At 51.2% G+C, this 24329-nt stretch overlaps 1 protein-coding gene across 6 annotated transcripts in view; it reads right to left on the reverse strand.

Annotated features, from left to right (window-relative positions):
- NF2 (NF2, moesin-ezrin-radixin like (MERLIN) tumor suppressor) overlaps window positions 1-24329 on the reverse strand; it is a 46011-nt gene that overhangs the window by 9295 nt on the left and 12387 nt on the right. For 3 of the 6 annotated variants that reach the window (XM_031042494.2, XM_031042495.2, XM_005141747.3), the window contains exons 4-15: window positions 22639-22722; window positions 18042-18110; window positions 17840-17922; window positions 17121-17196; window positions 16282-16416; window positions 14354-14428; window positions 12629-12742; window positions 9720-9842; window positions 9069-9286; window positions 7613-7718; window positions 3291-3421; window positions 1249-1408 (exon numbers count right to left, since the gene is read on the reverse strand). In XM_031042494.2, the coding sequence (XP_030898354.1) occupies window positions 1249-1408; window positions 3291-3421; window positions 7613-7718; window positions 9069-9286; window positions 9720-9842; window positions 12629-12742; window positions 14354-14428; window positions 16282-16416; window positions 17121-17196; window positions 17840-17922; window positions 18042-18110; window positions 22639-22722 (1374 nt within the window). The remainder of the gene's footprint in view (window positions 1-1248; window positions 1409-3290; window positions 3422-7612; window positions 7719-9068; window positions 9287-9719; window positions 9843-12628; window positions 12743-14353; window positions 14429-16281; window positions 16417-17120; window positions 17197-17839; window positions 17923-18041; window positions 18111-22638; window positions 22723-24329) is intronic. The other 3 variants (XM_005141748.2, XM_005141749.2, XM_031042496.2) reach the window with 2 other exon arrangements.

Genomic DNA, 24329 nt, shown 5'->3' on the forward strand with positions numbered 1-24329 from the left:
TAGACTATTATTTCCAACCTTTGCTCCCCCAGTGAAGGTGCAGGAGCTGGGCAGCCTCAGATCCCTCCTGAAGGGAGAGGACAGGACAAGACTCCAGCTTCAAAGGAATGAAGAGTGCCTGCACAGTCCCAATTAGAGTGATGAGCCCTGACAGGCACTGAAATGATGGCCCAGCCACCTTCTTTAAGTGAGACAAATGGGACCATCAGCTCACTATGAACTTGTCTCTGTCAGAAGTGAAAATTTACCATTTTCCACTTAAACTGAGGACTCTGAGCACGGAGACAAAACCCATTGGGAGCAGCAACGTCTTCAGCTTCTACAGTGACAAAAGAGCCTGGGAAGATTCTCTACTTTGGTGGGAGAGGAACCCAAAAAGCTCAGGGCTAGCACAGTGAAGTGAGACCCGCTAGATCCATGTTCCTGCCCCAGTTCAGTGATCATAAACTTCCAGCCATGAAAGCTGGCATCAACTGGTATTTCCAAATCCTTTCAGCCCTAACTCTCAGCTGGGAGTAGTAAAGAGGGAAGGATTTGGTTTCAAACCCTGGAGTTGTTACCCCAGCCTGCATCCCATGCCATACAGCTTTCCAGACCCCTCTTCAAGGTGTGATCCCTTGGCTAGCAGACCCAGCACCCTAAATGTGGCCTAAGTTACTCATCCCAATAGGATTCCTAGAGGCAGGTGGTTCCAGGGTCCACAGCACTGGCAGCAGACATCTCACACACCACTACTAGTGAAAGATTTGGCTGTTAGTATTGGAAGCTGCACTACAGGCTGCTGGAGAACAGATTAAGAGAGAGGACAAGGCTTTTGGCTTTGTCTACTGAGCACCCAGAAGTGGTTTTGCCCTTATTATTCACCAGATAAGCTCAGTGTTTGCTTCCTTGCAATGCCTGTAGGGAACAGCTGCAACAACAGGCAGATGGGGCTTTTCCTGTTCCTGAGGTCACTAGGGTGGTGATACCTTCTAACAGCATCCCTTGTTCAGCAAGACCTTCACAGCTCGAGGCCTCTGCACCCCTTCACTCAGCCTTGAAGAGACAAGGTTTGGCTGTGGCAACCATCAGCCAGAACGTGATGCTCCCTGCCCCCTGGTTCCAAGCTGAGCAGCTGGGGAAGGAAGCCTAGATCAAAGAGTTTTATTATAACAACGTGTGCAAAAGCTAACCCGGACAGAAGGGTTCTGTGGTGGGTGGGTTGAAAGGGTTTCATCAGGCGAGATACAAACTGGAGCCCTCCGATACCTTTTTGATAGTGTTGTGCTTGCTGTTGCCCCGGCTGGCGTTCTCGTTGTGCAATATATCCAGAGCTGTCTCCCTCTCCTTTAGCTTCAGTGCCTCAATTTCAGTCTTCAGCTCGTTCAGCTGCTCCTGGAGGTGTTTGCTCTTCTCCATGTACTCCACCCTAGCACACACAAAGAGTCCTGTGTTAGGCCAGGGTGACCCGATACAGTGATAACAGAGTGATAACAGGAAAACCTTCTCTCTGTTACTCCTAATGCGTGGAACTGAAGCCAGCCTGAGCAATGATGGGGTTGTTATTAAAATGGGACCCAGGCAACTGACCCAGGAACAAAACTAAGCTACATTACTGTATGAAAGGGTAAAGCAGGCTGGAGCTGCTGGATGGTATCTGTAAGTCTCCCCATCCCTGCATCAAGCTGCACCATGACATTACACGTCTCAGCCTACAAGGGAGTGGTTTTAGCTCTTTCCACTGCTCTACTCCACTGCACTCTCTTTCAAAGCCAGCTCCAAACTCAAAGGCACGAATCCTACCAGTAAGGAAGGACCCTGCTGTACTGAATTCTCATGTTTTGGAAGGATTTAGCTTGTAAATTGTGTGGGAGCAAGCACTGCCTCCCAAAATACCAGGTATCTCGTAGCCACACAGCAAGCCCCCAGAGACAGAGGTCTCCCAGAAACAGAAAGGAAGGCAAAAAGCAAACCCAGTTCTCAGGCCTGGGCCCTCACAGCCTTCCATGCTGAAGCATCAACTGGAGGAAAATCCCACCATGCCAGCCTTGTAGCCACGATGAAACACCCAGAGCCAGGGCAAAGCTCCAGCAAACCAACAAGAACCCTCTTGGAGAGCCAAGATTTGTAGGGAGCTTTCTCTCAGCACCAGAGCAAGAACAATCCCAGAGAAGACAGCACAAAATGCTGCTGCTTTCAGGATCTGGCAGAGCCAAGCCTTTCCTGCTGAGGAGAGCAGGATGACCCAGTTAACAACCTGGGTACAGAAGCAGGAATTAGCCCCTTCTTTTCAGCTTCTATCTTCTTCCTTTTGGCTTTAGGAAGAGTTTTGACCTCTGTCTCCAGCACAGAGGGCTCCTATTGCACACACAGGAGAGGGCACTGAGCAGAGGCAACATAAACCATCCCTCTGGGATCCAGGGGTGCTTCATTCCCGCCCTGGGAAGTTTTGGCTGGAGTGCTATGGCAGAGCCCTTTCAGCTTTGATCTACAAGCCAGTCGATGCACAAAGCACATTATTACTACAGAGATTAAAATCGGATCTGCTTTGATTTCTGCTCGATCTGTCATGTTGAAGGCTACACTCACACCCTCAGGAAAACACAAGATCAAAGCTCAGAATCAAATTCAAACTTGCTTATGTGCACTTTTTATATAGGAACATGACATAGATTCCAGGAAAAAGGGGTTAAAGCCCCAAAGCAGGAGCTCAGCACACACTGCAGCTCCTTTCCATTCTCTGGACACGTTGCACGTGCAGGAGCACCAGCCTGCCACAGCTCAGAGCACCAGCAGCCAGGCTGCTCCTAACTTTCTACCAAGATGAACAATTCAAGCCTAAACAAGAGTCAGGATAATCTTATGGAGAGGAATCTCAGGTGCTCCCAACATAAGAAGCTGTTGGAGCAAATCCGGAGAAGCTGTGGCTGCCCCATCCCTGGCAGTGTTCAAGGCCAGGTTGGACACAGGGGCTTGGAGCAGCTGCTCCAGTGGAAGGGGTCCCTGCCCATGGCAGGGGTTGGAGCTGGAGGAGCTTTAAGGTCCCTTCCAACCCAAACCAGGCTGGGATTCTATGAATCAATGGTTCAGGGCTCAGCATGCTTAAACCTGCCTTTAAGCAGGCAGCAGGGACATGCCTGTGACGCCAGGTCAACCAGATCTCCTAATCCAGAAGGAATCCAAAAGGCTTCTCTCCCCTTTTCACCTCACACTAGTGCTTGTCTGGTACTTAAAAACTACATTCAGCACCCATCCAATTCCTCCCACTACAACCCAGGCACAAATCCCAGTGCTGGACACATGCCACCTACTTCTCTTTCTCTATTTCCATCGAAAGCCTCTTCATGTCAGTATCCTTGAAGTCAAAAGACAGGCTCTCACTGATGAGGTTGAAGCTTGGCAGGTCAGTAGGCAGTGCTGTTGTACTTGAGTTCATAGACTGCTGAAGAGAGAGTACAGATTAATCCCTCTTGGCACACAAATGTTCCTATAGCAAACGTTCTGTAACAGAGGTAAAAAATCAAAGCAGCAACTAAGCACACACAACAAGGTGCTACTTGCTAATGCTGTAGTAAGGGCTTGAACTGCTACTCATATAGGTAACAAGACACTCTTCTTGGGGCTGGGTGTATTCTACCTTGCAGAGTACTGAACTAGAAGGATCTCATCATTTGTATGGGGAAAGGGAAGGGGCACGTGTGGATGAGCTTTAAGGTCCCTTCCAACCCAAACCAGGCTGGGATTCCTGATGTGACACAGCCCATGACCCTGTTTGTCTGAACCAACCTCACACTTTATGGAGAACAGATTACAAGGCTGCTCTTCTGCTGGTGATCTTTTAACACAGGAGATGGTGAGCACACCAAGCACTGGATCAGCTTGAAGAAACCCCTGCTCCATTTCCAATTTGCTCTTCCATTCTATTGTTCTTTTGGGACTCCACTCTTTGTGGTAGTAAAGAGGAGAAAGACACCTCCTGCCTTCAAAATCTATTGTCAGAACTTGGCAAAATCAAGGTTTTATCGCTGCTGTGCCACTTAAAGTCAGTCAGAAGCTGCCTTTTGGGAGACATCTGACAGCTATTTAACGTTAGAGACTTAAAAAGCACAAGCTGTGAACAGTGCAATGCCAGATCATGTATGACAGCAAAGTCCTGCACTCCACAGCTCCCCACAGTGTGAGCAAAGACCAACGTAACCCCAAGGGTTAATTCAGGCAGCAGTTCCTGCAAGGACCATGGAGATGCACCAATGTTGCAAGTGTTTAGGAACCACGGCTAGATTCAGCTGGAAACGCAGAGATAACACAGGGAATTACTCCTTGCATCAGAGCAAGGACATGGGACTCTCTCCCTCCTGCAGGATGCTGCGATCTCCCCCATTGACACACACACACTGCCAGGACACACGTTTCATCTTCCCCTAAGAAACCAGCCCTTCCCTCAGTCCAAATTCCTGTCACACCTCTACCAAAGGAGCTCATTCCCAGCAGAGGAACAGCATCCTGCCTCCAGTCATCACGGCTCCTGCACTACGTTCAATGAGGTCGCAAGCAGCAGCGCACGTCAAGGATCTGAGTCACAACTGCTGCCAGTGTGCTCAGCCCTCCTGTTGGACGGGACTAATACAGCCTGGCACCCAAAAGGTCACCCACCTCCCTGCTAGACACTCATGCTTGCTGTAATGGGTTCCTGTAATGACAACAATGTGCCCAAGCCAGCCTGGATGAGGGGGTGCCAGGGGACGGTGCTGCAGAGGCTGCCCCGGCAGCACGCACCAAAAGCTGGCAGGATGGTTCTAGGGGTCTGCTCCATCACTCGAGCTCTTGAGCTTCAGCTGGTTCCTTCTTTCCCTCATTCCTCCTCTCTGGGATACTCCAGGGATTGTTTGCAGCCCGCTCTGCTTCCACAGGAGCTGCCAAGCGCCAGGGTGGTGACAGATTTACTCTGCACATAACCTGCCTCTTCCCTCACCACCAGCCTGGAATTCACAAGCAGCCAGGGCTCATCCCCTGCTCGCTCTTGGGCTGGACACAGCAAGAGGGACAACATTTCATGTCTGCTGCAGAGGCAGAGCTGGAAAGCAAACACCCAGTACAAGCAGAGACAAGGACCCCAAACTGCACTGCTCGGCCTGGCTGGGGCACAAGTCAGACTCACACCAAGGAGGCAGGAGGTCTGCCTGCCCTTTGCTGCTAGCACAGAGCACATTAATTGCAGAGCAGGGCTGAAAGGGACAGCTGAATCCCTAAATCCCAGTCTCAAAGGAAAAGGGACAGGTCTGCCAAAGCACTTCACTGATTCAAGTGCTTGCATCCTGTTGACATTCAAGTCCTACTCCTGTAAGGCACCGAGGTGCTCACAAAGCCCTTCCCATGTGAGGTTCTAGGATCTGTGCTGGGCAGGATGCTCACAACCAGGCTGGTGGCCTTCAAACCACCTTTAGCATTTCTTTTCAGCACAAGCTACTTGGGTTTTGTTTTGAAGAATAAACCCCAAAGGGCAGCAGTTGGATTTGAGCAGGAATTTCAGCTGCTGCAATCATTAAACCCAGGTACCCACCAGCCACTTCCTTCATGAAGCAACAAAACAAATGGTGTAGAAGTTAGAGAGCAGGAGCAGTGAGGAAGAGTGAAGGAACAGCAAAGAGCAAGCTGAAGGCTTTCAAAGATGTGGCTTAATGTCTGGGGCAAACATTTCCCTGCCATTGCAGTGATCCTGGGCAGGTCTCGCAGCTGGCACTGGGATGTTTAATCCAGGGACACAGGGTGACAAAGGGGATACAGACCTTTTCCTTCTGTGTCTCCTCACCTGGAGCAAACTGTATAACCCTGTTCCTGCATTAAAGCAATTGCCTGCCATGAATACAGGTGACAGTGGACATCCCTCTGGAGCACAGAGCAGGAGAGGAAGAGGAAGCACAGAGCAAGTTATGTCATGAGGCTTCCCCTGCAGGAAGAGCTCCTCGTGCTGCCACTGCCTTTCCTTCACTGCTCAAGGGTTTGGGCAAGCCCAAGACAGCCACTTACTGCTTCCAGCAGATCAGAGAAGAGATGAGTGCCTTTAGTCTTGCCCTGAGTGGTACCTGAAGGGCAATGAGGGAGGGGAAGAGCTGCTGCCAAGTGAGTAAGGAATGAATTGTTCTCCTAGCCCTGACGATCTGAGGCTCAGATTCACGTCTCATTTCTCATGCATCACCTACCAGTCACATCACAGAAGCAGCCTGAGCTTCAAGGACTAAAAAGACACTGAAACAAGCTTTAAGGGACCAGCATTAGATAATGGAAAGTTAAAAGATATATATATATATAGTTACATATATATAACTGTTTCTTGCCTTTTCTGCAACATACAGCTAGGTTAATGGTTGGACTCAATTATCTTAAGGGTCTTTTCCAATCTAATGATTCTACATCCATCCACTCCCTGCTTCTTCCCTTGCTCTTGCTCCTCCAGAGGGAAGTCCTGCCTAGCTCTCAGTGCCAGGGGACGACACAGCACAAACCCTGGTACCGTGGAAAAGAACAAGCTCGGTGTTGTACACTCATTATGGAAGAGAGGAGCTGCAATCCTGCACCACTGGGCAGAGCTGCCATTCACCTGAGGGACATGAGCCTCCCAACAGCAGCTTTCAAACTGCTTCATCCCTCAGGCCACCAGCTTTGAAGTGAGCATCTTATTCTGGCTCATGCAGCAGAGGGATGGGAAAGGCCACAGGGACAAGAGAAACAAGGCAGGCACAACAGGGGATGGAAGAGCCCAGAAGAGAGTTGTCACCTGGATATGGGCACAAACAGCACCACATCCCTCTTGTGCTGAGGGCTCCAGAACCAGGATCCCAGAATCCTAGACACCTGTAAAATACGGAGCACTCCAAGCTAAGCTTTAGCAAGCCCTGGAGGTGTCCCAGAGCTCAGAGCACCTGCCTGTTTCCCAGCTCTGCAATTGTGAAAAGCTTTGAGACAGTTTTGCAGGGAACTTCAGCAGGTTCCTTCACCTCCATCCTCTTCAATCCACTCTTCAGAAGTTCCCAGAGAATGGGAAGAGCCTGCAGGTACAGCATTAGAGAAGTGGAGGAAAGGAACTGCCAGACAGAACAGAGCAATGGTCATTTAGTCCAGGACCAGATGCTGCAGAGGAAGGTGTGAAATCCTCTTAATGGGCAATCATAGAATAATCTCCCTTCAAGGAAGTGGGGTTTAATTCCAGCACACAGGGGCACAGGCACCACTTTATGCCAAAGAATGAATTTACAGCTTCTGAACAATGTTTCTCCCACCTAACAAGGATCAGGATACTTCTGCTCAGTATTTAACCCTACTTGTGGAAGCTGTTTGCTCCACACGTGCTAGCAAAGCGTGGCCCTGACCTGGGTGTTAAATGGATTCTAAACTTGCTGCCTTTAATTTCTCCAGCAGCTGCTTTGCGCAGGTGGGGGAGAAAGAAAATAACAAAGAGCAAAGTAATGGATGGGGTGTCTGGATGAAGGAAGCAAGCACTGCAAAGGGTTTCTGAACAGCAATGCAACAGAACAGCTTGTACCCCTCCATTGATTGGATGGAGATAGGAGACTCCTCCAGGCTGCAGAGGAGGGCACATTTAGGGGCTGGGGACTACAATCCAGCTCGCTCTTACTGTGTAGGACGATTTGCTGGTGATCTCCAAAAGCTTCTGCTTTGCTCTCCGCTCAGACTCACGGGCCTCCTGAAGATCCTGCTTCAGCTGATCAGCCTCCTTCGCCCTAGAGATACAGCAAAAGGCAACTATCAGAGAGAGGTTGAGAGGAACAAGAAGCTGGAGGAGCAGCATCACCATGTAGGTGTGCAGTAGGCTGAGATCTGTCCCACAACAAGACCTAAACTAAGAAATCACTGGAACAAGGGAAATGGCAGAACCTCTGACACGTGGGATGTTTCAATAAGCACAGAACTCCAAGCCACAACAGGGCAGCTTTGCCATGGGCTGTGTGAGCACCAGTGAGCAAGGCCAAGGGCTGGAGAAGTGGGCTAAGGCAGCAGGACAGGGAGAACTTCAAACGTTAAGCTCAGACCCAGAGCAGGAGAGGCAACTCTCTGACAAGTCAGCCTCTACTAACAATTATTCACTGCATTCAGAAAGGAAGCAGCACCCAAGATTTGCCTACCAGCAGAGCCCAACCATTCTAGGACCAGTATTTACCCTTGAGGCTCAAGGACTTCTGCCCAAGGAGAAAGCCAAAGGAGGAAGGGTGCTTTCTCTGCTGGGCTGAATTCTGAGTGTAGACTTTGTAAGATAGAGACCAAGGCAAGATGAGATGGACAAGGGCACTGTTCATCCAAGCAGAAGGGCTGATGCCAAACAAGCTCTCACATGGAAAGAAGTAATCAGCTGGAAGGAAACAAGAATGATCTTTTACTTGCTCACTACCAAATGCACCATGGGACCTGGGCTCTGGTATCAAGAGGATGGAAACACCAGATATAACAAGAAGCAAAGACTCCAGGAGCTAGGGGTTAGCTCCAGGCCAACCTGAAACAGAGAGCTCACCACAAGGAAGGAGAACTAAAAACTGAGAGGTAAACAGGAATAAAGATGGAATAGGGAATGTAGATCTACTATCCAGAGGAAAACCAACCACAAGTGTTATTAATGTCACATACTGTGAGGAATGCAGTGGGTGTCTGCAGAAATCACCCCAAAGTAGAGCTGCTGCTGTCAGGGTACGAGAGGCACAGAAGGCAGAGTGCCAAGGGCCTTGGGACCTTCTCCCCTGCTGACAGCCCCTCTCCTTGCTCCCACCACAGTATTCCTCCCAAAAGGCTTTGGAGAAAGGTCTCCACCTCTAACCCAGGGAAAGATCAGGGCCACCACTGCTCTACCAGCACCGTTTGCTACCTGGGGACAGCCCAGCTGTGGCAAACAGCAAGACAGAGAGAGACGGATGGAGAAACCAGCCAGCCCTGGGGCCATGCGCTGCTGTACACACACAGGAGGCCAAGGGCTCACTGCACACCCTCGGATGGATTAATTCAAGGCATGAGCCACTCTTTCAGGTAAGTCAAAGGGGACTGGAAAGCAAAGCAGAGGCAGCTGCAAGGTTGGACCCTCTGACCTCCTCTCCGACTCCTCAGCCATTTTCAGTGCCAACATCTCTGCCTCCAGCACCTTCTGCTCCATCAGCCGCTTCTCCTCCTCCGTCCGGATGGCCGTGGCTTTGATCCGCTGCATCTCCTGCTCAGCCTCGGCTGCCTTCTGAGCCAGGAGCTTGGCCTCCTCCTCTGTGATCTGCGCCTTCTCAGCCAGCAGGTCTGCTGTCTCTTCAGACCTCATCTGAGAAACAAGGCACATGGAGCCATCGAGCACACTCAATGTCCCCCCAGATGTGCTCACAGCCTCCGGAGCAGAGCCCTGAGCTGCCCAGAGAGTCCCTCCCTCCCTTCCATGCAAGCCTGCAGCTTCTGCAGCCAAGACCTGGATGTGCCCAGGCTCTGTTCCAAATCATCCTCCTTCGTGCTCCTCCATCCACCCCCTGATCACCATGCACCAGCAGCACTTTGACAACAGAATCACAGCATCAACCATGCTGGAAAAGCCCTTTAAATTCATCCAGTCCAACCACTCCCCAGCACTGCCAAGGCCACCACTAACCCATGGCACTGAGGGCCTCATCTGCACAGCCACAGACAGTCACAATGTGCCTCCTAAAGCATCTTAGCAGTGGAAAGAGTGAGGAAAAGCTGCAGTGCTTCAGGAAACAACCTACCAGAGCCTCATTGGCCATTGTTGCCTCTTCCTTTAACTGCATCAACCTTCTCTCCAGCTCATCCCTTTTCCTTTCAGCCTCTTCCCTCATTTGCTTCTCTCGGGCCAGGCGCTGCCGTTCCATCTAGGAGAGAGGGATTGGGAAAAGCAAGGAAAACCAATACACATTAGAAAGGCTTTTCATAGGACGAGGAATGGTCACTGTGTGTGGTCAGAGCACAGGACTGCACTGCTGCCTCCTCTCTGCTTATCAACACCGGGAGCTTCACTACATGGGGGTGACCTGATGCATTCAGCTCCCTTGAAAAGGGCCATTCTTGAGACAATCCCAATCCTCTGATCAGGCTATTCCCTACAGCACAGCCACACAAGCAGGTGACTGCATCCCAGATAGCTTCCCCCTACACTGCCCCACAGGGCAGGCTCACACAAGGAAGGTCCCAGGAGCTCCAGCTACCTGCAGAGCTGCTTACAGCACACTGACCAGACAGCAAGGCTGGGCTTAAGGCAGGCTGAGGGCATCTTCCAAACCCCAAGTGCAGACACACGGCAAGGCAGGAGTGTGAAGGATGTGGAGAGCCCCTGCTTCTAATCAGACACCTAACCCTGAAACTTCACCTCCACTCACTCCTAGGGGAGGGCACAAAGCGTGCAACCACCTCTGCCAGCTCCTAGATCATGGAATCACAGAAGCAGTCAGGTTGGAAAAGCCCTTTAAGCTCATCCAGTCCAACCATTCCCAGCACTGCCAAGGCCACCCCTAACCCATGGCACTGAGGCCTCGTCTCCACGCTGTGTGAACACTTGCAGGGACGGTGCCTGCAGCCCTGCCCTGGGCAGCCTGAGCACCCTCTGGGGCAGGAATTGTTCCTCAGCTCCATCTAAACCTGCCCTGGTGCAGCTTGAGGCTGTTTCCTCTTGTCCCATCCCTTGTTCCTTGGGAGCAGAGCCCAGCCCCTCCTGGCTCCATCCTCCTGTCAGGCACTTGTAGGGAGCCATCAGGTCCCCCCTGAGCCTTCTCTTCTCCATCTGAACCCCCAGGTCCCTCAGCCGTTCCCCATCTCTCTTGTGCTCCAGGCCCTGCACCAGCTCCATTGCCCTTCTCTGGCCCCGCTCCAGCACCTCAAGGTCTCTCTTGCAGTGAGGGGCCCAGAGCTGAACACAGGATCCAAGGTACATGAGCTCTCTCCCCCAGCTCCATCTGCAGGAAACACCAACGCTTCCCCAGGAGGGGAACATCTGAACTGGGCTGAGACATCCCACCAGAATCCACCAGCTCTTCCCAGAAGATGCTGAGAGCATTGTGCAGACAGAATGTGCCCAACCACTGCCTCTCCACTAACCAACAGCCCAAAGTGAGCCATTGGGCTGACAAACACACCATGTTTAATCAATCCCTCCAGCAGGACAGACTGGGGGTGGTATCAGCATCCCCACTGCAGGCAGGGCTCACAGCTTGGCACAGGCCACCCGCTGGCTTTCATAAGGGAAAGAAGTGGGACAGGACACATCTCTGCTCCTTGGACACCAACTGTACTCTGAGAGTGAGATTTCCACTGCTCAAACAGCTCTGCTGCCTTCTCTTAAAGGTTCCCTCATTAATTATCATTATGATTTGCATCCCACTCAGGACCTCCATTAACAAGAATTCCCAATACAAAAGTACGATCCAGAACCAGTTCCTAACTCTGGGTGCTGGGGAGGGAAGAGAGCAGGCAGCAGCACAGTGGCTACAGGAGGGCAGCCAACCCAAGCAGGAGCCTGACCTTTCCCATAGGGCACAAGTGCTCTGGGTTGGAGAGCTCCTGCTGGCCCTCAGCACCCTCACCTCTCCCGGCAGCCCAGTGAACCACAGATCCCAGGTCCTGCTCATGTTATTCCAACACATAAACCTGCCCCTGAAGCCACCGGCACTTGGCCACCTCAATGCTCCTTCTACAGAGAGCTTTTGCTCCATGGCACCAACTCCTTACTGACCAGAGGGAGCCTGAACCCCCCTTCCCAGAGGAGCTGGCCTGGTTCCGCTCTGTGTGACTCATGTCCCATTCTCTCCTCCCCCATGAGCTGCAGGAAGGAGAACTGCTTCAGGAGGTGCATGTGAGACAAGCCACATCACATCTCCAGGTCAGCCCAGCACCTCAATGCCAAGCCCAGCACCATGCTATGCTCAAACCCATTAACTTAACAGTCCCTTGAGCATCAGGCCCTCCTGGGTACAAGTGGCTGCTCTGGTTTCTCCTGCTGCGTTATAGTGGTTTTATTGCAAAAGGGCCATTTATATTCCAAGCAGCAGCACTCAGATTAGCTGTGCAGGTTTCAGGGAGTAGAAAAGGTCTACGAGCAGAAAACAATGATTCAGACAATCCAATTTGCTGATGTATGTTCATTGCCTCCACGCTGGTGCCTCCAAAGAGACGTTCTCAGTGCCTGGGCTGACCTGCGGCAGATAAAGGAGGCCAGCAGCAGATTAGCATGCAAGCTGCAGGCCCCAGCCCCAGCGTGCATTCCATCAGCAGGCAATTAGACAATGAGGCAAAGAACCTCAGCAAAGCACAGCTCCCCCTCCTAGCCTCTGCTTTCCCTACAAGCAAATACCCCCTCACACTGCAGCTTTGCAGCCACAGAGCCCAGGGGTAAAGCAAGGAGGGGAAGATGTGCACACACTTGCAGGATACCCAGATCAGCTCTTCCCTCCCATCATCCCAGTTTTGTGCTCCAGTATAGGGGCTGGATTCAGGCTGCCATGGAGCTGCACTGCCAAGCTGGGAGCAGTCTATTAACAAGATGTTCACAGGCCCTTCCCTCAAAGCTGCTCCCTGTGCTTGATGCCATTCTGGAGAGTGCTCGCTCCTGAGTTCATTCGCATCTCTGATTTCAGCTCACGGTTGGGTTATAGGAGATGTCTCTCACCTGCTTCCTGGCTTTCTCCTCCCTGGCCTGTGCTTTCATCTGCTGGACCTCCAACGAGTCTGCCTTCCTCCTCCTCATGAAGAGGTCGTGGTTTCCAATACACAGCTGAAGAATCTATTCCAGTCGGGGGTGAAGAGTGGAGAGAAAGAGCTGTACACATGATGGCCATGAGGTGGTTTGTATTCCTGACACACAGCCACTACAGCTGCTTGGGTCTCCACTCACTATCCCAAACCCTACAAGATACCATAGCTCCCTGGTCCTCACTGCCCCCTTTCTTTAGGCTCAAGATCAACTTTTGCCTTCTCTCAAGTGCATGGTTAAAGCATGGAGATTAAAATGAGAAACAAAAGAAGAGGAAGAAAAACATTTTCCATCCAGGACAAACAGCAGGTTTATCAAAAACCTCCTTGAACATCCCCACATACCTTTGCTGAAGGGTTTGAGGACCACCATGGGTTCCTCTGGTACTCAAGGACGACAAGGCAGGTGGCAATACTAGAGGAGGGTTAGCAAAGGGATGGGTGCACAAGAGAGTGAAAGCTCTACTCAGCAAGAACAGCAGGTTCTAAACTGGGATTCCTTTCTAAAGCACTGATTCCCAAGCCCATCTGCTGTTCCACAGGTCACAAATGGCTTCTCTGGAGTCACAGGAGCTTCAGCACTATGAACGTGGCACAGTGGATGTGGTTATGTCAGAAGTCCCGCTTCCCTAAGGCATGGGAAGTACAGGACAGGCTCCAACCAGGACAGCAAAGGACCCTCATACAACTTAACAACAGTGCACAGCTACTACAGGACCTGCATCAAAGCTTCTCTGGATAGCAAATGCACAACACTGGCTAAAGCTGGTCTCTAACACAGATGCTCAAAATAGCCCCCACCATCTTTGTACAAGGAGTGTCCTCAGAGGGGATCAGCCTAGGAAAAGCCAGGACTGTGATTGGCAGTGGTCCCAGAACAGGGAGATCTATATCATAGGATGGAATGGGAAAGGTCTGCAGAAGAAACAGGATCTGGAAACAAAGATCATAGAATCCCAACCTGGTTTGGGTTGAAGGGACCTTAAAGCTCAACCTCTGCCACGGGCAAGGACCCCTTCCACTGGAGCAGCTGCTCCAAGCCCCTGTGTCCAACCTGGCCTTGAACACTGCCAGGGATGGGGCAGCCACAGCTTCTCTGGGCACCCTGTGCCAGCGCCTCAGCACCCTCACAGGGAACAGCTTCTGCCTAAGAGCTCATCTCAGTCTCTCCTGTTCTGGCAGGTTCAAGCCATTCCCCTTGGCCTGTCCCTACAGGCCCTTGTCCCAAGCCCCTCTCCAGGTTTCCTGCAGCCCCTTTAGGCACTGGAGCTGCTCTCAGGTCTCCCCTTCAGGAGCCTTCTCTTGTCCAGGCTGCCCCAGCCCAGCTCTCTCAGCCTGGCTCCACAGGATGAGGTGACAAGATGGTTTTACTCATTAAGTGCTTCCGCCGTGCAGGCCAACCCAAAGGTTCAGCAAGGGAACACAGGAGAGGGGGGAAGATGTTCACAGAGCTTGGCTTGAGCTGCCCCTTCCTCTTCTCGAGGGTCTCAGTAGTAACTGCTACCAAATGACACGCAGAGCCCAGGCAGGCCAGCACACTGCCTCTACCTGCTCCAAGGAAAGCCCCAAAAGAACAGTGCCTCGTACTGCCTGCAGAAGCTACTGCTGCAGCCCATAAAAATGACTCTGCCGGGAGACTTACCAGCTTATTCACACGCAGCTTTGATGAATTGAATTTAAAAACATCAATCTTTTTGTCCAATGGCTTAATGGTAAACTGAAAAGGGAAAAATAAAGGGGGAGAGAGTTATCAGAGAGCAGTGCATTTAATAAAGACACAGCTATAAATGTCTTACTGAAAGCTTTGGCTCGGAGGAGGTCAGCAGTGTCAGACAAACAAGGCTGAGAGCCGTCCCTGTGGCTTTTAGCCAAGCAAGAGAACCAGTATCAAAAGCAAACAAGGAGACAACTGTCCCTCTGCTCAGACAAACGTGAGGCCACAGAAGCAATGAGAGTGCTGTTCACCCACAGACTGCAACACAACACCTTGCAGAGGGCAGAGACAGCCCAGCACCTCCGGAGGCAGGACGCTGCTCTCCTGCAGCTCCAGAGAACCCACAGCAGGAATTCCTGATGCTTGTGCAGGGAGGAAGAACCAGCTCAGGTGCCTGACAGTGGGCAGGAGGTTGCATGAGGAACACAGCAACAGGAGCTGCTGTCCTTCCCAGTGACACCTCCACTCACAAGGGCTGCCCAGGAGGGTTTTGGTCCCTGGCAGTCAGCCCTGTCACAAGCCTGTTCACTCTGAACTCCAGTATCCCTCTCTCTGTATTCACACTCTAGGTACCAACCAAACAGCTCCAGCCATGGCCTGGGTTTACCCTCTTCAAAGAGCAGGACACAGGTGACATGAGCAGCCTCCAGCAACCCAGCCCCTGGATAAAGAGGTAACCCTGCATGAGCTAAAGGCCACTTGAAGAGCTGGAGTGCTCACAGCACAGCATTCCTTAGCAGCATGCTTATAACCCATCACTCTGCCCCGCACTGCAAAGCCCCCCAGCTGAAGAGACAGCACTCGAGCAGTCTGTGTCCATTAAAGCAGGCCTATTTGTCAAGCCATGGCACTGCCTGACCAGGGCTGAGCAGAGCTGGGCCTCGCAGGGCTTTGTTTCATCAATTTAAGAGCCAACACTTAGACTTACAAACAGGCAGATGGGGGTGAATGTCCCTGAATTGAGGCTTCAGCACGGCCCCAGTGGGCCTGGAAAGCAACAGCCAGGAGAGGAACTGCAGATCCAGGTAAAGAACCAGTCTTGCTTGGGCTGGCTCAAAGCCCTCTGTGGCTGATAGAGCTGTCGTAGGCAGCTGTTGAGCCTGTTTACTACCACGACAGCTCTACTCGTGGTCACTTCATTACACAGAGCATGGAAGGTAACAGTACTTTCCCATAGGAGAAAGCTCTGTTACAGCCTTGTGTCAGGAGCTGGTTAGGGAGGCTCCTGAGGCAATCACTGCTGCTGCACTTGTCTGTCACAGGCAGGAAAGCCCTTGGAAGTCACCAAGCATGGGGCTGTCCTGCAGAGCTGGGAAGCTCTTTATTCTTAGACAAGAACTCCAGCATGACCTCACTGAGCACAGAACTGCACAAGACGTGCAATAAACATGAGGATCCTTCAGCTTCTGCCCTGATCAATAGCATTAGCTTAGAAAACCATTTTTCATTAAGAAACTAATTTTCTTCCTTACCACGAGGCAGCTGCTTCCCTTGAGCTGCTCTCTCAGACTGAAAACCAAGCCCATCAGTTTCCCCCTCCACTGCCAAGTCCATTGCTGTTCCCAACTGGGTTTGGTGGCCAACGACTCAGAAGACTCGTGTTTATGCTCTGGATTTAATAAGCATCTATCCCAACAGCAGGCTTAAATTACCCAACTTCCTAAAAAGATTCCAGCTGTCATGCCAAGCCTGGCAGCCTGAAAACCCCAGTGATGTAATGAGATGACAAGAGCTCTTCTCACCAGGAAAACACCTCGGTATTTCATAATACAGTATATAGACACTGGAATACATAGTGGAGACACTGGAATATATAGAGTAAAGCAGAGAGCTCAGGTTCTGAGCTCTGGTGTTACCTCTTTATCGCTGTATGAGATATTGCGGATCTCGTTCCATGGGAAGGAGATTTTAGGGGTCAACCTGTTGTCTGGGTCATAAATGTGCAGACCCAAGGCATCCACTCCAAGGAGCAGCTCGGTGCCCTTTTTGTTCTACATGAGGAAAGGAAAAGCAGAAACCCCTTTAATTCCACTTGGAGGGTTGACATGAACCACTGCTAGCTTCATCACCCAGCCCTGAGCAGCGACCCACCAGCACTGTGCATCTAAAGAGCTTCTGGAAGCATCAGAAGGGCCTGGAAAAAGGCTCCAGGAAGACCTTGTAACAGTCTCCCCATATCTAAAGGGATCCACAGGAAAGCTGGAGAGGGGCTTTGGAAGGGACGAGCCAAGGGGAATGGCTTTAACCTGCCCGAGGGGAGACTGAGCTGAGCTCTTAGGCAGAAGCTGTTCCCTGTGAGGGTGCTGAGGCTCTGGCACAGGGTGCCCAGAGAAGCTGTGGCTGCCCCATCCCTGGCAGTGTTCAAGGCCAGGTTGGACACAGGGGCTTGGAGCAGCTGCTCCAGTGGAAGGGGTCCCTGCCCATGGCAGGGGTTGGAGCTGGGGCTGAAGCTGTTGGAGCTTTAAGGTCCCTTCCAACACAAACCGGGCTGGAATTCCATGACACAGCTTCTGACACTGATCTTGTCTGAAGAGAGCTCCTGTGGGAGCAGCCCTTCACCACCAGCTATGTAGCATCGCTACAACAGCATCTCCCAGATCTGCTGGCTCTCCAAAGCTCCAAATCCCACAGCAACACAAAAGATGAACACAAGAGCTACATCAGCAAGCAGACACGTTCCACAGCCTGCACTCACCCTAATAGCAAAATAGTTCACTCCATACATCTCCAAGTCCTGAGCTATCTTCAAATACTCCATTTCAGCTTCATCCCTGTCAGGCAAAGAAAGGTCAGCATTACAGTGTTTGGTAGGATCAGGGAGAGAGGCATGAGTGCTCCTTCTAAGCCTAAGCACTCACAAGCTTTAAAACCTGGACTGTCTCTATGGCACAGGTCAATCCTGTCTTTGCTGGCAGGATCAATAAAGTCCAACAGCAAATCCCACTCTGCAGCTTGCCAGCATCTTAATGGCTGCCAAGGCCTTGAGAGATGCAGCACTTCAAGCTTTGCTTTGTCTGTCTCCCAATCCCTTGGGCATAATTAGGAAGCCCTTGGCTGTGAGGATCCATCTGACTTTAGGCTGATCCACCCGACAAGGAGCAGTTTTCCACCCGGGGCAGCAATAACACTTCATCAGAATGCATCCCCATTTCTTTTCCTGGCTCCCAAATCACTGTGACCCCAGGTAGGCAGGGCTGCTCACTTCCCTGCCCTCTGCAGGTGCTCCTGCACAGCATCAGGTCCTCTCCAGGACCCTGTCACTGACCTGAGGACAGCAACCAAAGCAAGCCCTTTGCGAGTGTGCTGCAGAGGTGTGCTGGGATTAACCCTGCTGTCAGCAGAGCTCATCCATCACCTGCCCAAGCTCCCCAGACCCTGTGGTCCTCATGGGACTGACCCTGAGGCAGCACTCACCTTGCTCTGCCCCGGTGCTCTGCATACCAGGCTGTTATCCTCTCCTCCCACATCTCTGGAGTCATCTGGTACAGGTTTATCACCTGAGACACGTGAGGAGACAGAGACCAGGTCACACTGAGCCAGCAACACCCGAGCCTCAGGCAGCCCCACACAGTCCCTCTGTGCAGAGGCCTTAGAAAGCCACCACTCCTCTCCTTACCCGCTTTGGGAGCAGCTCCTCTTGTGCCAGGAAGCCTCGCTTGTGCACGTTGGGATCATAATCGCCGTACTACAAAGAAGCAGAGACATTGTGCTCACCCCACCTTAACACCACAGGCAAGGAAAATGCTTCACCCCACACATCCACCCTGTGGGCAGCCAGCAAACAGGTGCACCTCACACCCTCCTGCAGCAGAGAGCAGAGGCTGCCTAGTGGGTTTAATAATCGGATTTCCTTTGTTGTTTGACTGCTGATAGGAACTGACATCCTCATTGTGCAGCGGAGGTGGAAGCACAACAAACTGCCCACCATCGGCTGATGTCCACCCTCCAGCCAGCATCCACCATCATTTCAAATCACAGAATCATTTACTTTGGAGACCCTGAAGATCATGGAACCCAACCACAAAGCCATCACTGCAAAGTCCTTCCTTCCCAAAACACGCATCCTCCCAGACAGGAACAGACTAACACTGAAGTGAAGCCCTCAACAGCACTGGATTTCCATCGACTCTACCAAGCCTGTGTCCACTATCCACCCTACATCCTCCACTTGGACCAGATGATTGCTGTTAAGTCCCTTCCAACAGGACAATTCTGTTCCACGCTGGTTGCCATGCCCAGGAAACACTTCTCCAACACAGGCAATGACTCTGTAGGAGAGGGGTCCTTGCTGTCATCCTGGGATAGAGACAGGGAGTCAAGATACAAAGACCTGTCCCCAAAGACTGCTTGATGCCAGGGGTTGGGGTGAGGCAGTTTCTCTGCTGCTGCTCAGCACCCTCATGGAAGACAGAACACAAAGGACTCAGACTCCTTTAAGGTGCTAACTTTTCTGCCAGAGGATCTGTTGCTCAACTGGGGCACGGACCCCCATTGGGATTTGTTAAGGGCAGCCAGAAATCAGTGCTATTTGTTTAGATTTGCCTCTTTCTGAGCATATGAAGTGACTGAGAAACAAACGTGCTACGAACAGAGTGAAGAGCCAAGCGCTCCTGCTGTGCATGTGGGAATGGATTTGCCTCCTGGACAGCCTCAAAGAGCAGGAAACCACCAGAAACCAGCACCTCAAATAAGCCAGCAAGTTCCAGAGAAGGGGATGGTGGATGTGAGGCACGTCCACAGAACACTGTGATCTCCATTCACCTGCAAGCAGGGTTCTGCAGCAACGCTCCCCAGTTACACAGACACAGTGATGTGTGCTCAAGTCACTGCTTTCCTGAAGAGCCTCAGCTCAAGGAGTACCAAATGGTGACAATCTTCCAAACCAAGACGCACGTGGTGGTCACATCCTAGGTCAGGCAGCTCCATACCAGCCTCCTTTTAACATCAGAACCAGCACGTTGCACACTAAAACCAGAGCTCAGCATCAAACATCTCCACAGACATCCTTGTTTCAGAGATGAGAAGCAGGGATTAAAGAGGCAGATGCTGATCTGGAGCCAATGCAGATGCAAAGGAAGCATGCAACAATCAACACTGACACAGACTTCAATTAACAGAACAAAACCACCATGGATTTCAGCTGTTTTCCAAGGTCTCCAGATGCTTGGAGGTCCTCAGAGACCAGCACGCTGCAGGTACACATCCCTTGAACCCACATCAAAAGGGAAGAGCTGTAACAACATGGTGCTGGCAAACAAAACAACTCCAATACCCTTGGAGAGGCAGGAAATAAATCACTTGTAGGTGCTGAAAAGAACAGCAAAGCGGATTAACGTGATTATATTGGGTTGTGATCTACTGGAGAGATCCAAGACTAAGTATGGATTATGTGATTTGCACGTGGTGAAAAACATTGCTGTGTCCCAAAGGAATATTTGTACTGAGAAGGAGCCTGGATGAGAACATTGATTATCCACAAGTCAAACATCAACAAACAGCTTTAAGTATTGCAGTATATGTTGGCTGAAATGATTTGGCAAACATACTTCTAAAGACCTTTTCAGTTAAATCAGTACTTCAAAACTGTCCTGCAATTGCAGCTCCTGTCAATGGAACTATGATTAATATTCATGGCTACCCATGCAAAGTGCCTTTACCTCATTCATACCCTTGGCTCATTGTCCTGGATAAACACTGGCATGTTCAGCTTTAAGCTATTGACACCAAGTATTGCTTGTTTGGGAGGAAAATGAACTAAAATGAAAGCAAAGAAGAGCCCTTTACAGAGCTATAAGACGTGAAGTGCTGAGAGGGCTGTAGCAAGCAGGGATCTGCATTTAAGGGGCAAGAAACAGAAGAACCCCCTGGACATCCCCATGTTCTGCTGGGTGCCTGTCTCAGTAGATCCCTGTTTAAAACCTGAACCACGTCCACCACCTGAAAGCAGCGGGGCTGGTTTGAACCAGGGCTAGAGGGAAACATGCAGTAATTCCCCAAATGAGCCCCCTAACACAGGAATAAATAAGGGTTTATTGTAATGACCCCCATGCTCCCTTTGTGATTGCAGTTATGTGTGCAGCAACAGCCCAGCCCAAGCTGGCTGTCAGTCAAGTGGCTGTTATCAGATGCGCACACACCTCTGTGTCAGGTTGTTATGGCCCTAATCATGCTGATCAGCATGTTGTTAGTGAAATTACTGTGCTCAGTGACTACTTTCTTGACCAGGAAGGACACATTTATCCTATTGAACTGGAAAGCAGATGACCTGCAACATCTTTCTCCCCAGTTCCACGCTGAAGCTTTCAGCTTCCTCCTTCCCTGAAAAAGGAAAAGCAGGAGGGGAAACCCTGCCTGGAGCCTGGCTAGTCTGGAGGAGCCGCAAGGAAAAGTGCTGTCTGATGCTGACATGAAAGTACATTAGCAAAGAACAGAAAGGGCATCACAATCTCTGTGCAGAATCAAGGTTAAAAGAACTGCTCTGACTGCAGCCAAGTGTTGAGCACATCGAGTGTGCTACTGAGCCCCAAGGGCAGCAGCTGAGCTGCGAGAAGAGAAAGGAGCTGGTACAACAGCCCTGAACCGCATCACAGCCTCTTCCCAGCCACACGAGCAGAAGCTGTCACAGCCAAGAGTTAACAGCGCTCGATATCTACTCAATGGTTTATTCATTCCTGCAACAGGGAATGTCATCCCCCCCGTATCCTCAGCTCAGCAGGTCAACAGAGGAAAAGGCAAGTGTGTGCTCAGGCACTCTAATAAGTGATGAATGTTGGACTCAAACAGCAGTGCTTGGAAAAGCAACTTGTCCTTCCGCTGATGGGTCTCTCCAACAAAACACGGCTCCATCAATATTCTGACAACGAGGAGAAAACCTTTTCCTAGTAAATTCAAACATTCATCACCAAAGAACATCAGTGCACATTACCCAGGGCTGCAACCTGCACACAACTGATGGGCTGTGAGGCCCATTATATGGTAATGACAGCGACAGGATGAGGAGCAATGGCCATAAACTAAAGCAGAAGAAGTTTCACCTCAACATGAGCAAGAGCAACTTTCAGCTGAGGATAGCAGAGTGCTGGCACAGGCTGCAGAGGAGTTGGTGCCATCTCCCTCTCTGGAGACATCCCAAACCCACCACCACAGGATCACAGAACCTATGTGATTCTATGTGTGACCTGCTCTGGGGGCTGGACCTGGATGATTTCCAGTGGTCCCTTCCACGCCCAGTGGTTCTGTGATGCAGAAAAGGCCATAGGGGAACACTGAGGACAGGCCCTTGGTTCCAAGCAGCCTGGACCAGGCCTTCCCTTCAGGCAGCAGAGCCAACCCCCCTGTCCTGCACAGTCAGCTATAGGGGTCTCACAGACCAGAGCCATCCTGCTCCTCCCAAACTGCTGCTCCTCAAGGACAGGGATAGGGCTCAGCCACCAGCCTGAGGTCCTGTGAGCTGAAACACCTCCCTGCATCCCATCCAGAGTCAGGACTGCCTGCAACAGGAGGCTACAGCAGTACCACAGCTGGGCTGCGATCAGACTCACTCCTTTCCCAAAGGCATTATCTCTACACACACCAACTGGAGATCAGCTGCAGGAGTTGTTAACTGAGCAGCAGGACATGTTGTGCATACACAGGGATAAATTCCTTCCCCTTCTGCAAGAACGTTTCGACTTCTGAACCTCGGGCAGCTCCCTCTGCTGCAAGCTGTCCAAGGCTGCGAGCTCCAGATGGGAAATACATGTTCTCCTAAATAAATCCTCAGCAAAACACAGATTCCAGAGCTAAGGAATGAGGGGAACTTGGTGACCACTGATGTCTTCCTCTGCCTAGCGAGGCCAAACACCCAAGATCAAACCCAAGATCAAGGGAAAGCCAGGAAGAGCCCTTTAACACTGCAATAACATCATGTGGCAAAGCTGTAGCACCCACAATAAAGTGGTTCTCACGATGACAAGTATTCTGAGGGAGCAGCAAACCCTAAGTCCCATGGCTGGTTTGCCTCTGGCTACAGCAGTAAAGGAGCAACACCAACCCATCACCAGCTGTGCTGCCCCATGCCTGGCAGTGTTCAAGGCCAGGTTGGACACAGGGGCTTGGAGCAGCTGCTCCAGTGGAAGGGGTCCCTGCCCGTGGCAGGCACTGGGGCTGGAGGAGCTTTAAGGCCCCTTCCAACCCAAAGCCAGCAGGCCCCTGGAGCATCCCCCTGTGCCTACCTTGGCTTGGACGGCGTATGAGGCCAGCAGGACGGAGGCTTCAGGAGGACAGTAGATCTTCTCATCCAAAATCTGCTTCTTCACCTGCACACAGCAAAGGACACACCACAGGCATTCAGTGGAGCAGTGCAAAGCATGACTGGCACAGCAGATGGGTGCAGTTTGCTTTATCTTCAGCTGTCAAGCACACAGTTAACACTGCTCCTAACACCCATCACAGCTCAGCTGGGAAGTATCCGGTGGCTGGGAAGAGAAGGCTCAGCCTTTCAAAGGCCCCCTTTTTCAGACAGGTTTGAGAGAAGAACTTCATTTATCTGTGGAACCTGCAGCCCCCTGCTAAAGGCAAGAGGTGAGGAAAAGGTCTGGTTTGTAAACATGGAGCTAAAACCTCCTAAGGCAGAAGCTATGGACTGATGGGACATTATCGACAGCACTAAACCAAACAGAAGTTTGCGGCAAGTCTCTGAGCACACAAAGGTTTTGCTGTGGGATATTCAGGCCTCATTATGAGTCAATGCTCACCTGTGCTGGAGGCTAATTCCCTCCAATCCCAGAGGCAGTGCTTTTAGAGCAGGCAAAGCCCTGCACAGCCTCCCAGAGGAGCACACGTGCAGCTCCCAGCAGCCACAGCTTTACCTTTCCAGGCTCCTGCATATTAAATAATTCAACTTGTCATGTTTGATAGTTTTGGGGTTTGCACACTTTATTTGCCTGAATAAAGGCAGGAAAAAAACCAGCATCCCATTTCCTGAGAGACTTAAAGGGATTGTCACAGAGATGCAGCAACATCAATCTGAATTTGTAACATGCTGAGTCTTTAGCACTGGTTACAACACAAGCACAGAGGATATTCTCCTCCAGTAAGATAAAACCAGGAGAGTTTACAAGCTGAGGTGTGCTTCCATTTCCCACACGTGTTACAGGAGCCCTGGCTCCTCTCCCCATTGGAAAGCGAAGTAGCAAAGCCACAGTCTGCGTTTGTAACACACAGCTTTAACTGATTTTCCTCTGATTTTCCCTTTCAAAGATGCCAACAACATTTTTCCTCATCAAGGATAAAGCCCATGGCAAAGCAGACGCTTTAAAACAGCCCTACAGAGACACCAGTGCATGAGAGACACCTTGGAAAGCAACAGCAACACTCTGCATTTGGAAGGCCTGCAGCTCTTCAGACCAAAGATGAACTTTGGAAGAGCGAGGAGCAGCACGAGCTGGTGAGCTCACTGTGACAGGCAGTCAGGGCACACTGAATACAGGGGCGTTTCCTGAGCATCCAAATCCAGGTGAGGCTCTGGCACAGGGTGCCCAGAGAAGCTGTGGCTGCCCCATCCCTGGCAGTATTCAAGGCCAGGTTGGACACAGGGGCTTGGAGCAGCTGCTCCAATGGAAGGGGTCCCTGCCCGTGGCAGGGGTTGGAGCTGGAGGAGCTTTAAGGTCCCTTCAACCCAGACCAGGCTGGGATTCCATGACAAAACTTCTGACATCAACCTTGTCTGAAAGAGAGCTCCCGTGAGAGCAGCTCTTTGTTACCAGCCACACAGCACTGCTGCAACAGCACCACCTGAGCTGGTTTCTCAACACAAAGCTCTATGGTGAACACTGAATAAAGACAAAAGCCTGAAGATGGGTTCACCGCTTTCCAAATGCTTAACACAAGGGCAGGAGTTACAGGGGCAAGTGGGACTGGTCAG

This window comes from Melopsittacus undulatus, chromosome 12 (assembly GCF_012275295.1).
Source record: "Melopsittacus undulatus isolate bMelUnd1 chromosome 12, bMelUnd1.mat.Z, whole genome shotgun sequence".
Classification (NCBI taxonomy): Eukaryota; Metazoa; Chordata; class Aves; order Psittaciformes; family Psittaculidae; genus Melopsittacus; species Melopsittacus undulatus.